The sequence below is a fragment of the Syngnathus scovelli genome, chromosome 1, assembly GCF_024217435.2.
Source record: "Syngnathus scovelli strain Florida chromosome 1, RoL_Ssco_1.2, whole genome shotgun sequence".
Lineage (NCBI taxonomy): Eukaryota > Metazoa > Chordata > Actinopteri > Syngnathiformes > Syngnathidae > Syngnathus > Syngnathus scovelli.
The window spans coordinates 5825100-5847202 of NC_090847.1; the positions used below are offsets into that span (position 1 = coordinate 5825100).

General features: G+C 42.8%; 1 protein-coding gene across 7 annotated transcripts in view; it reads right to left on the bottom strand.

Moving 5' to 3' along the window:
• Positions 1–4451: 4451 nt before the first annotated feature.
• Positions 4452–22103, bottom strand: part of nexmifb (neurite extension and migration factor b) — a 175857-nt gene continuing 158205 nt past the window's right edge. For 2 of the 7 annotated variants that reach the window (XM_049746875.2, XM_068651777.1), the window contains exons 2-4: positions 17892–18013; positions 5724–9918; positions 4452–5168 (exon numbers count right to left, since the gene is read on the bottom strand). In XM_049746875.2, coding sequence (XP_049602832.1) covers positions 4997–5168; positions 5724–9918; positions 17892–17964 — 4440 coding nt within the window. In that variant the 5' untranslated portion in view covers positions 17965–18013 and the 3' untranslated portion in view covers positions 4452–4996. Of the gene's footprint in view, positions 5169–5202; positions 9919–17891; positions 18014–22103 lie in introns of those variants that run through there. The other 5 variants (XM_049746883.2, XM_068651780.1, XM_068651778.1 and 2 more) reach the window with 5 other exon arrangements.

Genomic DNA, 22103 nt, shown 5'->3' on the forward strand with positions numbered 1-22103 from the left:
GGGCCAGATACGGCCGGCCACATCATTTTATGTGGCCCGCAAAGACAAATTGTGCATCAAATCTGTGTGTCATTACTAGAATTGCAAATTGTCTTCACTTTTAATATCTTTTTTTTAAAATATTTGACCAGTTTTTACTCGTCTGAATTGAAAACGAGTTATTTGTCAGTTTGTTTTGTAGCTTTTACTGTATATAATATGAGGTGCTCTTACATTTATTTGGGTTGACAATCATAATGGCCCTCCGAAAGAAGCTATGACTACAATGCGGCCTGCGAAAAAAACGAGTTTGACACCCATGTTTTAGTGCATAAAATTCGAGTAAATAAAACTGTTACAGAAGCACATCTGTTGTCTACATCCTTCTTTTCCTATTAAAAAAAGAAAAAAAAAGGCATATGATTGCTGGAACACCTTTTTTGACAGAAAAGATCGAAACAACACATAAGTGGCATTTTGTGCCAGAATTTTCACCAATTGTTTTATTTAATTAGACCAGGGGTCACCAACACGGTGCCCCCGGGCACCAGGTCGCCCGTGAGGACCGCATGAGTCGCCCGCAGGACTGTTCTAAAATTAGCTCAAATAGCGGCACTTGTCAGTGAGCTGCATCTATTTATTTTACAGTCAAACCTCGGTTTTAGAACGTCCTGGTTCTCGAACAAATCGGGATTCGAACAAAAAATTCGGAGGTCGAACCTCGCGAGATGAGCAGGGAGGACCCGAGAAAATCCGACCGCGCGGCCCGGATGCCGACTGACTCCGTTGTTATTGTATTTTCGTTACTTTGAGAATTGTATTAATCATGCCTCCAAAGAAAGCAAGTGGGAGCAGTAAAGCCATCCTAAAACCCAAAGACGCTCTTAAAGCAATGCGACAGTGAGCGCCCGGCGCGCTGCGGTTGCGCGATCGGACCAAATTAAGCTCCCTGCGCACTGAGATCCACTTAAAATTTGGAAAGTACATCAGGACTTGAAAAATATTTTCTAAATTTTAGCAACGGCTCTTTCACAATAACGCGACCAGCACGGTGCAGTTGCGCGTTTGGCAGTGCGCTGCAGTTGCGCGATCGGACAAAATTAAGCTCCCTGCGCACTTAGGTCCACTTAAAGTGTGGAAAGTACATCAGGACTTTAAAATTATTTGCTAAATTTCAGCGACGGCTCTGTCACAATAATGCGACCAGCCCGGTGCAGTTGCGCGGTGGGCGACGCGCTACGGTTGCGCGTTCGGCGGTGCGCTGCAGTTGCACGATCGGACAAATATGCGCAAATGAAAAAATGCTTTAAAAAGACGGGGGTTTTTTTTGTCTTGAAACGGATTAATTTTTTTCCATTATTTGTAATGGGAAAAATAGATTCGGAATTCAACCGATTTGCTTCTCGAACCGCCTTCTGGAACGGATTGTGGTCAAAAACCAAGGTTTGACTATATTTGAACTGTTCTTGTTAAAATCACACTTACATGTGAACTGGAAATGACAATAATAACACATAGTGAAAACCAAATTGAGCAAATTGGCATTTCAGAAGTGTGTGTCAGACTAGTAGCCCTTTGCCTTAATCAGTACCCAGGAAGTAGCTCTCGGTTTAAGAAAGGTTGGTGACCCCTGAATAAGACTATACTGATGTCTTGAGATACTAGTGATCCGACTTCCAAATTTCTATGACCAATATATAGTATGTATTGTTGCTAAGTTTGACATTTGACTTTAACATGTTCTCGGTTGTTGCACTCAATAGCTGTTACTAATTATGTTAACTATCTATTGTATATTTATTCTACATCTGTTTACCTTTCTATTGCACACAAATATAATTATCTTACAAGGTGTTATAATATGCCACCTTAATAGAGCTGCTCATACAGTTAAAAAATAATTTAATCCAGCACGCAATGCACACAATGATTTTGTTGACTGGGAAAAACATACTCTGAAGAAAAAACAGACAATCACTGACAATATCTCACTGAAGTTATATACCTGATCCATTACATGACATATTTTATTTTATAATTGGCTTGCTCGTTTAACTGTTACATGCGACTAGAAAACAAACACAATATTAATATTACCTGACAATTTCAGAGGCATACATCACAAGGTGTGTTTATAGTCTCAGACAGTAGCTCCAGTTCCAATTAAGCATGCCAGAATGAGTTGCAGTGTGGACCACAGTGCCCAGCTCGGAATTATGGATGAGCAATCACTCGAGCTATCCCTGACCCTGAGTGCTAATTAGTTCTGACATCTAAATCTATCTATCTATCTACCTACCTACCTACCTACCTACCTACCTACCTACCTACCTACCTACCTACCTACCTACCTACCTACCTACCTACCTAAACCCATCCATCCATCCATCCATCCATCCATCCATCCATCCATCCATCCATCCATCCATCCATCCATCCATCCATCCATCCATCCATCCATCCATCCATCCATCCATCCATCCATCATCAAGAAGTAAATAACACTGATTATACTGAAAACAGTGAAATAACACAACCCGATTCTCTTCAGAAAGCAGCATTCAAAATCTTATTTTAATTTGTATATTTACTCCATAAACATTATTACAAAACTCAGCAAGTTACCAATATTACATTATCACCATACAGGCTTGATCACAAATATTTAAAACCTTTGCAACAGTTACAACAAAACAAACAAACAAAAAAGAAAAAAAAAAGAAAAGAAAACTCAAATAATTTACATGAAAATCTATAAAACAGCAAATTGTTCACAAATTATATATTTTTTTCTCTCCAAAGTTTTCTTTTTTTTCTTTGCTTATTTGTGTTTTACACATTAACACAACACTCACACAACAAGATCATGGTCTTATTACAAAAACTCCCAACAAAATGTAAATATTTCTAGTTTTTTGTTGATACTTTCATATTTTGGTTTTTAAAACCAGAAACTCATTGTATATCCTTTCCACTGCCCATCGAGGCGCATAAAAGGTTACTCACACACACAAATACTTCACAGCACTTTCTAAGAAAAATATACACTTACAAAATATGTTACAAATTGGCACACAAAAAATATACAAGATTTTGTTGTGTCAAGAGTTCATTAAGATTCCTTCTGGTAACAACTCTAGACAGTATATATAAAGCTTGGCAATATTTTAATGAAAAGAGCAAAAGTAATTCCAATCAATGTCAAAGAATCATGAAGTGAATACATCAAACATAAAATTTTAATATACATTCATAAGGAGGATTAGGAACCTAATCTAGTTTGCATTTCTTTTTTTGTTAACTCTGGGAAAAGAAACAAAACAAAATGTCAGCTTTCTCAGCACCATTAAAATGAGGCAGCTCAACAGTGGCACATTTTGAAAACAAACGGAAAAAAATCAAAACTTAGATAAGTACATTCAATTTGACAATAGGCAGAAATGAGAGAAGGCAAACTAAATGGGTTTTGTAACCCATGGGAGCTTCCCATCAGCAGCTCGTCTTGGTCCTAACACTGATATTCTGGAGGAAAAGCAGGATCATGGCAAAGGGAAAAACAAAAACATAAAAGCAATAAAGTTTGATTTTGATCTTATTACTATCATCCTTGTGCCACAATGTCCTTTGTGACAAGGCCCGTTTATAAGTCAAGCTTGCATGTCTGCACTCATCGCCTTTAAATAGAATGTCCAAAAAAATAACACAGGCCTTTGTCTGGTGTATATATCTGTAAAAGAAGCTGCACCTTCTTTAAGTACATATAAAATGTTTTTTTTTTTTTTTGCAGCCATTCGTAACACATTGATTGTATTTAAGGTTGAATCCTGGAAGCTAAATCGCAAATGAATAGCGGTCAATTAAAAAATGGTACCGGATAGAGCATTTTTACCTTTTTTTTTTTACTTTAAATTATGCACTACTATATGCATATTGTATTGACTTTTTGCCAAAACCTGACCAAAAACTGCGATGATAAGTAAACAATGATATTCCATGAAAAAAAGCAAGCAAAAAGTGAATATGCCAATGGTGCAAAATAATACATGAATTTAAAAATAAAACTCCACAAGAATGTGAAGAAAATTAAATTGACGTCATCATTTTGGATTTATTCAAAGACATGGAATCCACGAAAAGACTTCTTTGCTTTTCTTCATTTACAAGATCGCTGATTGCATTTGTAACAAAAACTGCTTTCACATTCACATGAAATCTTAACTGCAAAGGCCCGACTGCCATTTGGGACTGACACGTGCATCCAAATGTGTGTCATAAACTGCCTTGAATCTTCAGTCCAAAAGAGCTATTCAGTGAGGCTCAGCCCCAACTGACAAATAATTTCCTTGCTTAGCCTCAAACATCCTAATGACAATCTCCTTGGTTCACAGAAAGCTTGTTTGAATGCATCTTCCTCTCATCCTCTTCAGTGGCCTTCAGAGAAGATTTCCCCTTTTGTTTCTCTCGCTTGTTGCTTTTCAGTGCGATGTTGAGGTAAATTGAATTTGGCAAACAAAGTGATGATGGTGGTGGTGGTGGGGGTGTTGGGTAAGAAGAGTGTTTCTGATTTGGTTTAGTGAGTGGTGGTGTACCACTGCCAGCTGTTGGTGCCTTTCATCACACGAGAGAGGAGAGACAGAGAGAGAGTGAGACAGAGAGAGAGAGTGAGAGAGAGACAAAGAGAGAGACAGAGTCCCAAACAAAGAATTCTTGTTGTGGTGTCTGTAAGGAGCCAATATTCCGGTAGATAAAAAATAGGAACAGCCAAATATTCACACATATATAAGAGGTCGTCTACACAGCATTGTTACTTTTGGCACATTAATTTTAAGGTATAATTATCTCCGTGTTTTTTTCTTTTATTTTTTTTGTTGCAAATATTGCATGTCCCTGTACAGCAACAGTGACAAAAATACTCTGAGGGTGAAGCTTCTATGACTTTGCGAGGCGTAAAAATGTAAATGTAGATAACCAGTTCCTCAAGGCTCCAGAAGAAAAATAAGTGCTTGACAAAAGAAAGTCATTCCGGCCTCAAGAGGAAAAAAGACGTCTGATATGTCATCAATACAAAATGGTCCCATCTTGCGTTTTCAAGATGCCTTGGGATTAAATAGGGCTCATTAATTGTAGGTTTCCCTCTTGAAATGAGCCAGGCAGTGTATGAAGGACGGCAACAACAGGACATCCACATTCTGCATACAAAAACAAATGAGGAGGAGGGGTGCGTAGATGTCACTCAATGCATTTATGTATACAGCTACATCTTCAGAGGGAAAGGGTATAAATACATACTTCAGGGGAGCATGTTGTTGCTGAGAAAATACAAAAAAAGAAAGCTCCTCAAAAAGCTTACCCAACAATTTTTCAAGGGTTATTCTCTTTTTTTTTCCCCAGACAAAAATAAGAAAAAAACAAAACAAAAACATAAACAAAACCCAACAACTATAAGAAGAACAAACAAAGCAGAAACAACAAAAGCGAGGAAAATGCAGCCATGGTCGTTTTTAAATCTCAATCAAGCTCGACACAATCACTCAATAGGTAGTTTGCAACGTACAAGAAATTTTTCATGCAGATATTAATTTCCTTTTGGGGGAATAAAGGAAGTGAGAGAAATCAAGGGGGAACTTAGTTCTCATGCAGCTCTGGCATAGCGTCAGTGTAGGTATGCTTGTGAGGGAGGGCTCAGGTATCGTGGGGGGGGAAGAGAAAAGGGGGGTCAACAGCAGCTGATAATGAAATATTACCTCAGTTTCTCAAAAGAGCTCATCAGTGCTATGTCCTTATTTGGGTCTCTCTCCGCTCGCTTCCCCTTCAGCGTTTCAATGCGAGGAAACTTTGCACTGGTCTTGTGACGGTACAACTTTTTGTGCGCAGGCCCGGGGTTGATAAAGTTGGGTTTGTCAAACATGTCACAACCCAGAGCCAGTTGAGGGAATAAGGGATGAGTGGGGTTGAATTTGGCCTGGTTTTTCCCTCCTTTCCCCCCTGCCTTCCTGCCTCTCCCAGGCCCTGTTAGCGCGGCACCCTTTTTCTTCAGATCGGACTCAGTGCCTGCCAAGATTTTAAGGGTCTTTAGGTTGAGGCTATTGGCATCAAAGGGTGCATCAGCCTCAGACATGGGATTCCACAGCGGCTCAATGGAGGCCATCATGAATCTCTGGACCTCAGCCATGCCAGAAACGATGTTGGACAGGATATTGGAGGGCTCCTCAAACTCTCTCTGGTCGTCTGCGACGAGACTGTTGCCCTCTGACCAGCCAGTGCCAGACCAGTCCCCGCCGCTTGTGCTGTCAGTCAGGCCTAAGTCGCACCCATCTGCCTGGTTCTTGGCCGCCTTCCCCTCTAACATGGCCTTAATCTTTTTGGTTGAACGGGAATTCTGCTTGGGGGTCTTTACTTTTTCTGACTTGGGGGTTCTGGGGGCCCGAACTTTCTTTGGGCTCTGTACCGTAGCTGCCTGTTTGTAGTTGCCTTTCCGCTTTGACTTGATGTTTTTGGCCCCTGACATTTTATCAGTCTGTTCATTAAATTCTGTCGCCCCCAGTTTCCCTTTTTTATCTAAACATAAGACATCCTGGCTATTAAAGTTGTGCAGTGGAAACTGACTGTCCTCCACTGTGTAGGCATTTCCCGTGTGCTGCATAATGTCACAGTTCCACTTGACGTCCCTGTTGCGCTCCGTGGACGTATCGTTCACATCCTGATACTTTCCGACATTCCCTGGTATCTTCATCTCACGTCCCGCAACCTGCGGCGAGAGGTTGGGCGTCTCCGGCGGGGAAAGCTCCGACAATGACGAGTGTCTAAATTTGTCAGGGGTAAAGTTGGAGATGTCCAGCAGGTCTGAGGACTCCCTAAGTGGCGTAAGGGCATCCATACTCTGCTGAATCACCATTTTAGGACTGCAGTGAGCTAAAAAACTGTCTCGGCCCTCTTCCTCACCCTCTCGCTCGCACGATTTGAGGCTTAGTGAACTGTAATTGCTCGAGGAAGCTGATAGGGAACCTACCGAGTCGTAGCTGATGAGTCTTCCGTTGTCAGTGCACAGAGACCCTCTCTGGTATTGCACCTGGCGCTCTACACAGGTTGACTGGCATACTTGCAGATCTGACCCAGGCTGGAGTCCAGGCTCAGTCAGGTAATTCTTCTTGTATAGTACCCGCTCGCCCTCGGGGCTCACTTGGCTGTAGTTAGAAACGGGTAGGCTCTCACTTACGGGTACGGCGGCTGGGAAGCTGTTGGGTAAGATAGGGGTCTCAGGGGTGTCAGGTCCAAAGTTTTGGTTAGGATTGGCGCAGAGCTGTGGATGCCACATTTGGGGGAAACTGGGGCAATTCTGGGGGGACTGTTGGAGCTCCGATTCTGAAGGAGGGGAGAGTACACAGCTTTGAGCGAGTTGAAGGGAGCAAAATTGCTTCTCCTCTAGGGAAAGGCCCACAGGATACTGTTGCCTAGAGGGCTGTTGAGGGAAATATGGGATAGATGTCCCTCCAGAGGAGTCTGTGGCATCTAGCAGGGTCTGTAGGTAGCCCCCTGGGATGACAGGAACCCCAGTTTCCACCTCCTCTGAGGGTGAGGCTTTGCTCGCAGGACAGGAGGATGAAACAAATGGAAACTTCACCTTATCGGTGTCACTCGCGATCGCATTGTCAGAGAAATCTGGTTTGCCTGTGGTTGAGTTAATGCTTGCGTCTGTTGCCCCAACAGTAAATTCCTCAGTGTTTGCTGCATGGGCATCCGTTTCATTTGTCACGCTCTTCCTATCTTCTCCTTCTGCTGCTTTCATTTTCAGGCTTCTCAGTCTGGCTTCGCTTTTGAATTTTCTTATCCGGACTATTTTATTCCTTCCCAACCTCCTCCCCTCTCTCTCCTCCCTCTCCTGCGAGCGACTCTTGATTACAACTGGGTCAGAGATGGAGTTTAAGTCCAATGTGACTGGTATGTCGGGAGCTGCTGCTATTCCCCCTAACATAAGGGTGCCCTCCTCTTTAGTGACGCCCCCTTGGGCCTGATCAGAGGGCAGAGAACCGTGCACAATGACCGATCGCTCTACAGTGTGAATCCTCTGAACCTTTAATCTGTTTGCAATCTTGTATTTTCTTTTAAGATGACTGGAATTAAAAGGACGATGGTGGCGTCCGTTGAGATGAAAACCACGTTGCTGTCTATCTCTGGCGACCAGCTTGAGCCGCTCCTGTCTGTCTCGTTGCTTCGCCTGCCAGTAATCCTTCAGTGGAGCCAGCGTTTGGTATTTGCTTATTGTGTCGGCATTTAAGCTCACGCTACTATCCGCGGGGTTAAATTTGCCCAGTTTCACCGACATGAGTCTCTCCCCTTTAAACCTGTTGATGATGATGTATTTGATGACCACGGGCGGCTCTTTACGACACGATTTCCTCCGTTTTTTGGGACACCAGTCTACGTCTTCCTCTTCTTTCTGACCAGGCGGTGGTTTCTCTTTTTTCTCTGCATTCTTCTCACTCTCAAGTGAGTCAACGTCATATAAGTAATCATCACTGTATCGAACCTTTCTTTTGGAACGCAAACCATAATTGAGTGGATTTGAAGGACTGAGGAATCTTTTGGAGTGACCCTTCTTAAATTTGCCCTCCTGCACGGTGTCTGAGGAGGAGCCAGTGCAGGAGCTGTCGTCGCTGAATTCCCCCGATTCCTCTGTAGAATTAAAGTCTATTACATAGCTCACTTTAGGAGTTGACATAGGTGAGCCTTGGGAGCCATCAAGAGGGCTCTGGCTGCTGCAGTCTCCTGGGTTTTCCTCCTGTTCTGGTTGCAGGACGAGCTCATCGGATTTGGGCTGCAGCTCATCAACACTCCTCCTCAAGACTCCTACTCCTTCTTCTTTCTTGGCACAGTTGGCCAGGACACTAGGGAAAAAATTAAACTGTGTCTCCTCCTGGAGCACATTTGTTTTTTCCCTCATGTTGTCCTGAAACGACTCGTAACGAATCTTTAGTGAACAAACGTCACTGCTTAACGTAGAGTCGTCATCTTCATCATCAAATAAATTGTCAACATCTTCCTCAGAGAAGAGGTTGACTGACAGCTCGTTCTTAGAACATAGATCCAGGAGCTCCATCTTACTCTCGCTGATGAAGGATTCAAAGTAACCCCAGTCCTGGCTGGCGTTAGCCAACAGTACCTCCTCCCCACTGACTTTGTCCAGTAACAGTCCTTCATATAAGTTCTTGGTTGTCGCATCGTCCTGGGGGTCGTCACAGTCATTTGTAGCTTTGTTTCCTTGCACCCGCTTGCCTTCATCAGAGGCTTTCGGCAGGGGAAAATTAAGTAGCTGATCAGAGAGGAGCTGTTCTCCGTAGTGACTCACTGCCTCCCCCGCATGGCTCAGGCACCGGATGCTGATGTTGTTGATGTCAGAGAAATCCTCCCGGTTTACGTCCCCTATCCGTACACTTAGTCCAGTTTCTGAATTAGGGCTCGTGCTAGGCTCGTGTGGTGGGTTCTGCTCGGAGGTGGCGTCACAGTTCTCAATGAAGCAACCGAGGCAGGTGCGGCCCGGCTGAAGGAGACACTCCTCTGTCAGGGTAGATACGTTGTCAGGCTCCATCATTGTCAGTGACAGAGAGGTGGCAGCAGGTAACCGGATGCTCTTCTGGGTATCTCCCATCGGGCCCCAGGAGCTAACAGCTGGGTTAGGAAGCGAGGCGGCACTCGGGGTGTGTTGAAAATGAGGGACGAGGCTCGGAACCTCATGGGAGGGAGGGCATGGAGCTGCTGTCAGACCCAAAGAGGGGTCAGTGCCAAGGGGGAGAGGGAAGGAGAGTGTCGGTGACGTGAGCGTGGGTCTCTGGTGGGCTGGGCAGAGCCGCCGGGATGACTCCACTGCAGGAGGAGGTGGGGGTGGGAGAGCAGCATCAAGTCTGCTTAGACTCAGGTCACCACTCTGGTCACATACCCCTGCTGGGAAAAAGAAAATATATATAAGTTGCTTGACAAGTAAAAATTGTATTTTTTGTCTGTGCCCTTGAAACAATTATTATTAATTAAGAACCAGAGTGCAGAATTTTAAAACAAACATGACAGTATGAATTAAACCGCAACCGATATTACAGTGCTGGCTTATGCATATTGAATATTTTTGTCAGTGAAATTGAATATTTTTGTGAAATGTTATGAAAGCAATACAACTGCAACTGTTTTGGAATCATGGCAAAAATTCAGAAGACTTTGTCTGTCGGTGGGCTGCTTTTCATTGTGTTTTTTTTTTTTGTGGCTGGTCTTGCGGTGCATTCTTACATCCATTTATCAATACAGTGCCAGGCGTGTATGCATGTATTTGTGTATTTACGTGTATGGTGGACACAGCAAACACACATTGTTAGTTACTGAATCAAAGGAGTCATTAAGCGCACAGGGAGCAGTTCACTATCACGGTGTATATACATAAAGTGTCTCAAAGACACCCACAATTACAAACATGTCAGTGACAAAATTCATAGTTTTATTTTTTGGGTGTTTTTTACAAAGCTGATTGGGACATTGTTTACTAGTTGAAAACTGATGAGGAACAATCAAAACACACAGAAGCAAGCTTGTGGCAGCAGGCAGATAAATGTGTTTGCGCTGCATAATTAGATCACAGCAGTGGAGGCAGGTACGTTCACTTGGGACATAGCAAGCCCATATGCTGGAAATTGTCGAAGTAAAATGATCCACACCTGCCTCTGTTTGCAATCCCTATGCTGAGACACCACACTTATTTCTATTGGAAAATTAAAATTCCAATCAAAAAGAAAAAAATAATGCATTCATAGAGGTTAACTAGTAATGTCACCCATCTTTGAATAGATGTGCCAAATCATTATTGATGTAATGGTAAATGCTTCAGGGGAAGAGCGCTGAACAAACAGTATTCACCATGGGTGTGTTGCTGTTGGGCACATCTTTGAATATGCATATGATCTGAGTGATTCAGCAAGGTAATGAAATTTGCAAGAGCGCGTCTCATGGGCTTCCGTCCCGCACAAATGTTGCAACAAGCCCGCTGGTCATGAAAAGCATACGTGTATGCTACATCATTAAACCATGCTAATCCCCTGAGAAATATGCTTCCTCTCATCGTCAGAAAAGTGAAAAAAACAGCAACTTGTCAGCTTGTAAGAACATCACAGCAATTACGATATATTTTCTGTTAAATGGTGCCAAACATTTCTTTAATTTGCAGGAAACTCAGAAATATTAGGACAATAAACAATAAATCAATTAGGGGATTATTGAGACTATTTGGATAGTATGGAATTTACTTTTAATTAACTGAGTTAAATTAAACAATTAAACAAAAATGGACCACACACGCAGAAAGATATAAATATTGTTGGTCCTCCTGTTTCTCATCCCTCATTTTTGCTATTCGGGTTTGTGGCTGAAAATCACTTCCATTGGCGCTTATTCCATTAGTGCTTCAAAGTTATTTTCAGTCCACAAATTGCGATGTCAAACTGCTTATTTTGAGCCTTGCAAATACGCTCTGCCTGCTATCTAAAGTATCTAAAATTGTATAAAACAGTGGTGCTGTATCAGGGCCCGACAGGCCTTCCCTGCGCTATCAAAAGCATTGACCTACATTTACAACCTAAATTCTGTTTTGAATTAGTTTATGTCTAATAGTCTCGTCTCCACATTTCATAGAATTTCTCTCGACAGCACTGTTACATATTCTGTCTAAATCAAATTTCAGTTTATGTGTAGCCTTTTCTATCTAATCTGCCAAAAGCCATCAAAGTCAGTCTTGCAGGCCGTTGTAACTTGAATGAATGCTTTTGCCTCAGTAGGCCAGTTATCCCACAGTAAAACAGCTCGCGGCCATTTTCAGATTAGTTACTCAGAGCAAATTAGACTTAGCAAAACATCGTCTGTCGCAGTATGTACACTTTAATACCTTCAATAATCAGCATCTCCTGTATTTTATTTCATTACTTTTCAAATATTTTTGTCATGTTATTGTTTAATTATTCTGACCGCAAGTAAAATTGTTACAAATAATCTACAGCAGTAGTATTCACCACTACTCAGTCAGGATGTGGGAATCCTACAATACCAACCAGTCTTTTCAATTTGCCAACACACATTAAATGCATATTCAAAATGTATTTGGACTGGGTTTATATGAGATTAAAAATTCATATCTAGTGTGTGCATGCCTGGAATGTGTGCGTGCATGTGTGTGACTGAAGCATGTGCGTTATTGGCTTCGGGGGTATAGTGTTATCAAGGGGCCATCTGTCTCCAGCTGGACCATTAGCTCTTCAGCTGTTCAGAATGTGCCACAGATCAGTCAGACAGGTACAAACACACACACACGCACGCACACACACCCACACACAGCAATGACGTTAGCTGACAAATCATGTTTGACATTAAAGGGCGAGAGACATCCCTTTTTTTTTTTTCAATTAGAACGGAATTTGATAGAATGTATAAAGTGAACACATTTGCCGCATTGGCAATTAAAAATGGACACCGATTACTAAGAATAAAGCTGAAATGAAATGCCAGTTTATCGATCGGGTCCCGCACGAAGCCAAACTGGCGGCGCCATTACTGTGACGTCACAAGTTGTACATCTGGATGTCAACAAACCCAAACAACATGGCAGATGATAGCGACAGCTCCGTTTCTAGCGGCAATATTAGCATCATTTTATCCGATTCAGAAACCTCTTTTGACGCAGAATATGAATCTAGCAGTTCACTTGGGCTGAGCTGAGCACATTTTCTGAATTGTGCCCCTCCCGTCACTCTGGTTAGGTTGGCATAGTAAAAAGTGCTCTTGGGGGCTTTAGAGTGCCGAGTTGATCTCGGCACATGAAGACATGACCACCTGCAACGTTTGGTTTAGGTTTTATAAGCATTTTTAATTTTATTGCTTAAATCGCATTTTCTCGACGAGCTGAGCACGTTTTCTGAATTGTGCCTCTCCCGTCACTGTGGTTAGGTTGGCATAGTAAAAAGAGTAGAGTGCCGAGTTGACCACTGCGACTGAAGAAATGAACATCTGCAGCGTTTGGTTTAGGTTTTAGGCGCATTTTTAATTTTATTTCTTAAATCGCATTTTTTCGACGAGCTGAGCACGTTTTCTGAATTGTGCCCCTCCCGTCACGCTTCGACATACTTTTCAAAGTCAAAGTCTCAAAGTCTCCTTTATTGTCAATTCCTCCGCATGTCAAGACACACAAAGAGATCGAAATTACGTTTCTCACTATCCCAGGGTGACAAGACAGCGTTCACAACGCACATACAAGTAAACAACACAGGAAAAATAAAACGAAATAAAAAGAAGATGAACAATAAGAGTGATAGCACGCTAGCCGCTCCCGATGCACAGCAGAGTCCGGAAAGATAAGACAGAGTTCACAACGCACATACAAGTAAACAACACAGGAAAAATAAAACAAGAAGATGAACAATAAGAGTGATAGCACGCTAGCCGCTCCCGATGCACAGCAGAGTCCGGAAAGATGACAGTCAACCAGGCCACTGTGAACACGAGCACACAGCAGGCACGCACTGTCCGGTTCGTGGATCCTATCAGGCGAACGCAACCCATCTTGTCGTCCCGCGAACGAACGTACGCCAGGATAATGGAAGGCACGGCGAGACGAGCTGGGTTGGCCGCAAACCTGGCCCGACGTCTCCGCACTGGCCCCTCTTCTCTTTTTGTTTACATTCACTGAAGCTAAACGCGTACAACTTGAGACGTCATGAGACGTCACTTCCGGCTGGCGGCTCGGTGCAGTCAAACTCGTCTGTGCGGCAAATTTAAATTACATTTTTCAGAGCAACAGCTTCCTTTTCGTTGTTTCGAGCGTCAATTTATATTTATAAGCCCATAAGCTAACTAAAACCAATTTATACATATACCGGTGTCTCTAGCCCTTTAAAGGTCAAATGGAGATCGGAAGCCACACAAGCACTAGCTAGCTACAATCTCATGTTCCTTCTACATGTAACCTGGCAGATGTGAACAAGACAAGGACTACAGCCGCCACGATGCAGTATGTTTTTTCTCACATAGCAAGATGTTCATATATGGAGCTGATCCTGTTGTAGGACAAGTTGCGTTTGAATAGGAACCGAGGCTGGATGAGAAACAGCTCATGCACTCTGGCCCTTCCACTCACACCGACCATATGGAGAGACATGGATTGCTGGCAGGCGGCGGTGAACGGTCGGGATCCTCAGCCCTGCCGCGCCTGACCACGCTAGACAGCCTAACCCTCTGCCAACCTGGATGAGACCTGATTAGACTGGGCTCTTCTTTCAGCACATACCGGACATACTGCAAGTGAAGGCGCTCATGTCCACATTGTCTCAAAGTCAAACATTCATTCCATCAGACCCATACATTAGATAAGACATTTTAACCTAAATTTAATTAGCATAGTCATTACCATGAAATGATCCGTGTAAATATCAAAGATACAATAACTGTTTTGGTTTCTGCACTGTCAATTTAATATAATTACTTTCATTCCTGACAAACATTGGCTTACGTAGGTTCAATGCACTATAATTAGGATTAAATAAGTGCTTTATAAATTACATAATATACCATGCAACACTAAAAGAATACCTACATTAATCAATGACCAAAAGTAAAAGACAGACAAACAAATGAAGCCCTACAGCGATGAAACTTAACTGCCTTGGTGGAAGTAAATCGCTTCAATATCACCGGAGAAGAGTGCGAATGAAAATAGCTGATAGGCTGACTTTTTTTTTTTTTTTTTTAATATAGTTCCCCTCCATGTATGACATCTTCATCACTTCTCCCTCTCCATGCTGACTTAGTCCCTGTTCTACTCACTATCTGCTTCCTTTGCAAGTCCCGCGCGCCTTATCCTTGTTATATATCGAGGCCCTTACATTCACAAAATGCTGATGTAGCTGTTCCCTCAGCTCAGCCACCTGGGGCGTTCACTCATCCAGCTGCTAGGCCAACTACAGAAGCTGTTTGCTACCTATTGCTCCATCTTCACTAGAAGATATATGCTGTGTGAATGGTGGGGAAAAATCAATGCAGGCGGTACAGGATGTTCATAATAAGCGGTGAGTAAGTGCAGCATGATTCATGGCGGTCCTTATCCCAGAACCTGTCTTCCCTTCCTGCTTCTATTCCAGCATTGTCTCCAAAATAAGTGGCTTTCATCTACGAGTCGACATAATTTTGCATCATGAATGAAATTCTGGGCTAAAAGCTCCTTCAAGACTCAATCACATGTAGCTGACTATTGACATGCTACTCCATGCCAATCAATCACAGGTTGCAAAGCCACAAGCAGTTTTTCATCTTTAATTAATATTTTAAACTGTGAACCGCTTAACCTCAGGGGGGTCGCGGGTGTGATGGGGCCTATCCCAGCTGATTGGGCGGCAGGCGGGGCAAATCCTGAACCGCTCGCCAGCCAATTGCAGGGCACACACAGAAGAACAACCATTCACAATCACACCTATGGAAATGAACTACGTTGCCCACCAACTGAGGCTTAGAGCTTTAAAATAATACATATATTTTTATGAACTTTTATTTTCTTTGATGATAGTACTGATTTTTGTCTTCAGAAATGCAAGTGTTCTTGCTTACACTCAGACATGAAAAATGCAAAGAAACAATGGCATCATCTTTAATATTTCATGTTTAATGGGAATCTAATCTGCAAAACCTGCAAAGGACATTTGAAGTGGACGTGATTGTGTTAGCAATGCACGTCCCTTTGTTGACCAATTAAAGTGCACCTGGTATCGCTGGTCATTAGGGCTGCACAATGTTGGAAAAAGATGCAATATGGGTGTTGAATATTGCTATATCGATTTAACGCATCAAAAAAAAATGTGGGACTGAATGATTGTTATCATAGCTAGATCTAAATATCTCGACATTCAAGATACCGTATTTGCCGGTGTACAGGTCGACTCGGTGTATAAGTCGACCCCCTAAAATTCAACGGAAATTTACGATTTTATGATATATCCTTTGTATAAGTCGAGCTCAATTGTTGCATTATCCATCCATCCATCCATTTTCTGAACCGCTTAGTCCCCACGGGGGTCGCGGGCGTGCTGGAGCCTATCCCAGCTGTCATCGGGCAGTAGGCGGGGGACACCCTGAACTGGTTGCCAGCCAATCGCAGGGCACACAGAGACAGACAACCAATCGCACTCACACTCACACCTAGGGACAATTTGGAGTCTTCAATCGGCCTACCAAGCATGTTTTTGGAATGTGGGAGGAAACCGGAGTGCCCGGAGAAAACCCACGCGGGCCCGGGGAGAACATGCAAACTCCACACAGGGAGGGCCGGAGGTGGAATTGAACCCGCACCCTCCTAACTGTGAGGCGGACGTGCTACCCAGTGCGCCACCGAGCCGCGTTTGTTGCATTATATTAAACTTCAAAATTCAATATGCGAAATTTATTGACGAAATGTGTTCAAATTCCGGGAGGCCGTGCGCATGCAGCTGTTTATAAGCACCGCGGAGGAGATCGCGGAGCCTCATTCGACTTCCAGCGGCCGGCGAGCTCGCGCACGCCGCCCGGCACCAACGGGAGGCCGGAAATAGCTCCAAGCCGAGCGGATCGGCACTTTATAAGCACCGCGGAGGAGATCGCGGAGCCTCATTCGACTTCCAGCGGCCGGCGAGCTCGTGCACCCGCCCGGCACATCCGAGAGGCCGTGCGCACGCGCCAAGTGGCCGAAAATAGCCCCCGCCGAGCGGATCGGCTGTTTATGAGCACCGCGGAGGAGATCGCGGAGCCTCATTCGACTTCCAGCGGCCGGCGAGCTCGCGCACCCGCCCGGCACATCCGGGAGGCCGTGCGCACGCGCCCAGTGGCCGAAAATAGCCCCCGCCGAGCGGATCGGCTGTTTATAAGCACCGCGGAGGAGATCGCTGAGCCTCATTCGACTTCCAGCGGGCCGCGCACTCGCGCACGCCGCCCGGCACATCCGGGAGGCCGTGCGCACGCGCCGAGTGGCCGAAAATAGCCCCCGCCGAGCGGATCGGCTGTTTATAAGCACCGCGGAGGAGATCGCTGAGCCTCATTCGACTTCCAGCGGGCCGCGCACTCGCGCACGCCGGCCGGTTCAAATTTTCTAAGTGCAACGCACAATGAGATGCATGAGAAACGGCCTTGGTTACCATCACATTTGAAGTGATGAATACGAAGTTAAATTTTATGACTCGGTGTATAAGTCGAGGTCGATTTTTTTCGGTCGATTTTGGATCGAAAAAGGTCGACCAATACACCGGCAAATACGGTATCTAAAAATCAATGTTTTCCCTGCTCAAAACAGTGCGCACGACTCGTTTTTAAGCTTGTCCTTGAAAGCAGTGCTAAATCAGCGAACCACAAAGCTCATTTCATTTAGCTCCGACCACCCCCGCACCCAACCGACAGGAAGGCCAGAGCCCAAAATTCAAAACTCGCTGTGAGGCAGATCTGCTAACAACTATTGGGTTGTGCGTTTAACCTCAGATAGTTATGCGAAGTTGAATTAATTCTCACATGGTCGATGCTATTCAGAACTGTAGAAACATTGTAAAAAGGCATTGGTGTGGCACAAATAGTTTGCGTTTATTCTTAAAGTAATTTTGAAATCGTTAAAGCTTATTGAGTAATGAAAGGGAGTGTTTTTGACAATTCTAATAGAAAACAAATGAACGAAAACCATTTGAAGGTCACAGTTTGCCTATGGAACCATGTTTACATTTATTCTCATGAGAAAAAAGTTCAGTTTCGACCAGCTTCCCAGAAGTCCTTTGACGTTTCACTGTAAATGGACATTGTAGCAAAAAACAAATTCAGAGGTGGACTATTATCTTTTTTTTGCAGAGCACAGTACATAATGTGCAAGTCAAGTAATACAATTTCACCTGTGTCATCTGCCACATCGGCCTGGAAAGTCTTCACAATGAGTGTGAGACCGCTGTCTGTTAACATGTCCATCAATACAGCTCCATGCTGCACCTACTATGCATCATTTTGACTGTCCCACCTGTTGCAGAGAGCCAGAGAGAGAGCGAGAGAGAGCGAGAGAGCAAGAGAGCGAGAGAGCGAGAGAGCGAGAGAGAGAGAGAGAGAGAGAGAGAGAGAGAGAGAGAGAGAGAGAGAGAAGTCATCATTAAAGGGTGAATGCAGTTGTGTCTAATGCGTGATGACATTAACGCTAGTGTACTAGATTTCATTACAGCAAAGATCCGGGCGAGGCTTCGACAAGCCCAAAGTTACAGTAATTGAGGGAAAACATGACAGAGACATCAAACAGGCCCTCGGGGTAGCAAACCATCGCTCTTTCTTGTGTGTATCGCAGATTCCAGTCTAAGATTAATTTAAACTTTGCCAAGCAAGAAAGTACACAGCTGAGATCACTATGGAAACTGCGCCAATCTTTCCTATTTAAAGCTTCATTTAACATTTATAGCACAGTTGTTAACCTATGCCAAGCTCACAGAGGCAGCTCTGAGCATATTTGTTTATTGTAATTAGCCGACTGTCTCCCTCCTATACGCCTTGGCGGCAAGGAAAACCAAGGCAGCTCAAAGAGGGTAGATTAAAGAGATGTGGCTGAGGCGCTGACAGCACACTGTGAACACCGACTTGTTTACTGTTGTGACTTATTGGGACTGCACTGGGGCAATGACTGAGTGTCTATGTGGTGCGGGAAAGGCAGTGCACCGTCAAGCAGGCAGGTTGATACAAAGCACTTTTGCGACAAAAACAAAAACGACAGCGGTTGAAGTTTGTCAGCCAAGCACGTCACACTAAAAACCCCTGTCAGTGTTGTAAAAGCAACATCAGGGCATTAGGGGGGCTTGCGGGTGTTGTATTTACCATGTTTTTATGTGTTGCCTTCAATTTATCCAGCCATCTAGCTCTCGTCTTTGTATTTATAATCATGTTTAAGGTCAAAGGTGGTGAGGCGTCTGTCCCTGCTGATCACGGAAAGAGGCATATTATGTATTAAATAAACATTTTTCGATTTTTTTTTTTTCATCATAACAGCTCTTTTTGTGCCAAGCAATGAAAATGGCCTTTATTTTCACCTTTGTAAATATTGTATATAAACCTTTGGGGTTAATTTGAACTGTATTTAACTACTGTGCTATTGTGTGTCTGAAGGAAGGTCACAGTCATTTTACAATTGTATCTTACGTTATTACACAAAACGTACTGACGTTTTTTTACGTTTTATCTTGCACTCGACAAATAGTCCACATATTAAAAAATTAAACTGATACTAAAACTAATAAAAACTAAACTAAAATAAAGCATTTCTTTATCTAATTAAAACCAATAAATACTGACAAATGGCATCTAAAAACCCAATAAAACTAACTCAATTAAAAAAAAAAAGACGCTGCCATGAAAAATCCCAAATTATACTAATTCTGGTTCGTAAGCAGAGTAATTTTAGAGGATTTTAGATACTCTTGAAACACAAAAAAAAGTAATGTTTGTATACCACTGAAATCATATTCTGTATCAATTTTCAGAATCTTGGTGTTGGTTTATCAGCCAATGGCAATATAACCAGATCGTAGACATGCTGCCCACTGTTTATTAATCAGAGCAGGCTTATACCACATCATTACCGTAATTTCCGGACTATAAGCCGCGACTTTTTTCCAAAATTTTGAACCCTGCGGTTTATAGTCAGGTGCGGCTTATATAAGTTTTTTTTTGTGATTTTTGTGATGATTTGATCACTTTTATACACTCGTAAAAAGGCTGTGGACCACTGTCGTGCGGTATCTTGAAGAAAAAAAAGAACAAAAATACTATTTTGAAACACTACTATGGCTGCTGCTTATTCTGGCTATGTTGCTTGTGGCTATTATGAGCTTTAGTAGGAATGCACGCTAGGTGACCTGCGTCAAAGGGCTCTAAACCCTGTCTCTTACTGTGCTATGTGACTCAGAGATTACACAAAGCAGTGGCGCTGTTTGGACCATCTGCATTGTATTAAAACCCAATCAATCAGCATTTAAATTCAATTCTTCTGACATTTTGCTCACCAAAAACAAGTTGTAATGAATGTGAACTTTTAATGCATTTTATTCAGAACGTTACTTTGAACCCTGAGGCTTAAATGGCGGCGCGGCTTATGTAAGAAAAAAACAAAAATAACCCTGAATTTTAGCTGGTGCGGTTTATAGTCCGGTGCGGCTTATAGTCCGGAAATTACGGTATACATAAAAAAATATATGACTTGCAATAGATGAAAGGCAGTTTCAACTTTACAGAATGTGCTGCTATCTCCACATTGCTTCTCTCGGTTGAGTTCACGGGTAGGTTACATTGTATTGCACTAGCCACATGCTACATTATGTATTTATGAACGTGCCGACACAGCTATAGCTCCACACCTGATGATGGAAACATAAGACAGATTAAGCTTAACCCGAACCCAAACTTTTCCGTTAAACTCAACTGAACTGTAAGCAGTAACGTAACTAATGAGGAATATTAATCTGATGTAAAAAATATGACAAAGACTCGGTCAGGGGCCAGGAAATTAATATTGATGATTTAGCCTTGTGCTTGTTGATAGTCTTCCCTTGCACCCCCACTTCTTCTCCCAGCTCCTCTCTGGAGGGCTGGACAAGCAGGATGACAAATGAGCCAGAGGAGGGGATCTAATAACATGATTTCCTCACGGTGAGAAAAGGGTGTCTGGGAGATTAAGACGGACGGTCAACAATAAGAGAAAAGGAGTGCACGGCTGACTATAAACAGCTCATCTCTTTCATCCTATTGCTTCCAGATTTCATTAGCTGCCCACCGACTTGAGAGCAAGGATGCTGGAGAGCAACTTGAAGGGAACTCCATTTGAAACGGCGCACTCAGTGGCTCAGCGGGTGACTTCAATTTACAGACATCACACGTGTGCATATGTAGTACATTAGGTACTGGGCACATCCAGTCTAGGGGGGAGTAGACGAATGCATTTGCTGCATCAACTAGGGGAAACTCAGCCTATTAAACAATTGACCACAATGGACAAAACTGATCATTCTCTGTGGATCAAATCAACACAGTGCAATCCTTCTGTGATTTACATTTGGTATTGAGGCTTGAAAAATGCTGTAGGTAGTAAATAAGGACGATTTTTAATTTTTTTTTTTTAATCCAAGCACCTCACCCACAGCCCCAAATTTGAGATTTTTTTAGATTTTATATACTGCACTGTATATATTTAAAAAAGGTTATTCAAGTGCTAAATCCATACTTGGAAAAAAATGTTTTTATCCACCACAGTCCCTCCCAATATCAATCGAAATGATTATCTATAATCACTCAGCCACAATATATCGTATATTATTTGTATAGTCTGGAGTTGTTATTATGTGAAGGCGATGGCCTTCACACATATGTTATTCTACACCATTCACTTTATTATTTTTGTGTGAAGGCGATGGCCTTCACACATTATTCTACACCACTCACTTTATTATTGTGTGAAGGCGATGGCCTTCACACATATGTTATTCTACACCATTCACTTTATTATTATTAGTGTGAAGGTGAAGACCTTCACACTATTGTTATTCGTGTTCTTTATTAATACTAGTGTGAAGGTGAAGACCTTCACATTATTGTTATTGCTGTCCTTTATTATTAGTGTGAAGGTGAAGACCTTCACACCATTGTTATTCCTGTCCTTTATTATTATTAGTGTGAAGGTGAAGACCTTCACACTATTGTTATTCCTGTCCTTTATTATTAGTGTGAAGGTGAAGACCTTCAAACTATTGTTATTCCTGTCCTTTATTATTATTAGTGTGAAGGTGAAGACCTTCACACTATTGTTATTCCTGTCCTTTATTACTGTTAAGGTGAAGACCTTAACACTATTGTTATTCCTGTCCTTTATTATTATCACACATATGTTATCAAAGTCAAAGTCAGCTTAATTGTCAATTTCTCCACATGCCAAAGACACCCAAAGAAACCGAAATTTCGTTCCCCCCTATCCCACGGTGACAAGACATGGCCCACAACAGACAATCAAGTAAACAAGTAAACAACAGCGTGCTGAATAAATAATGAATAGATAACACAACAAATAAATAAGAGGAGCAAAA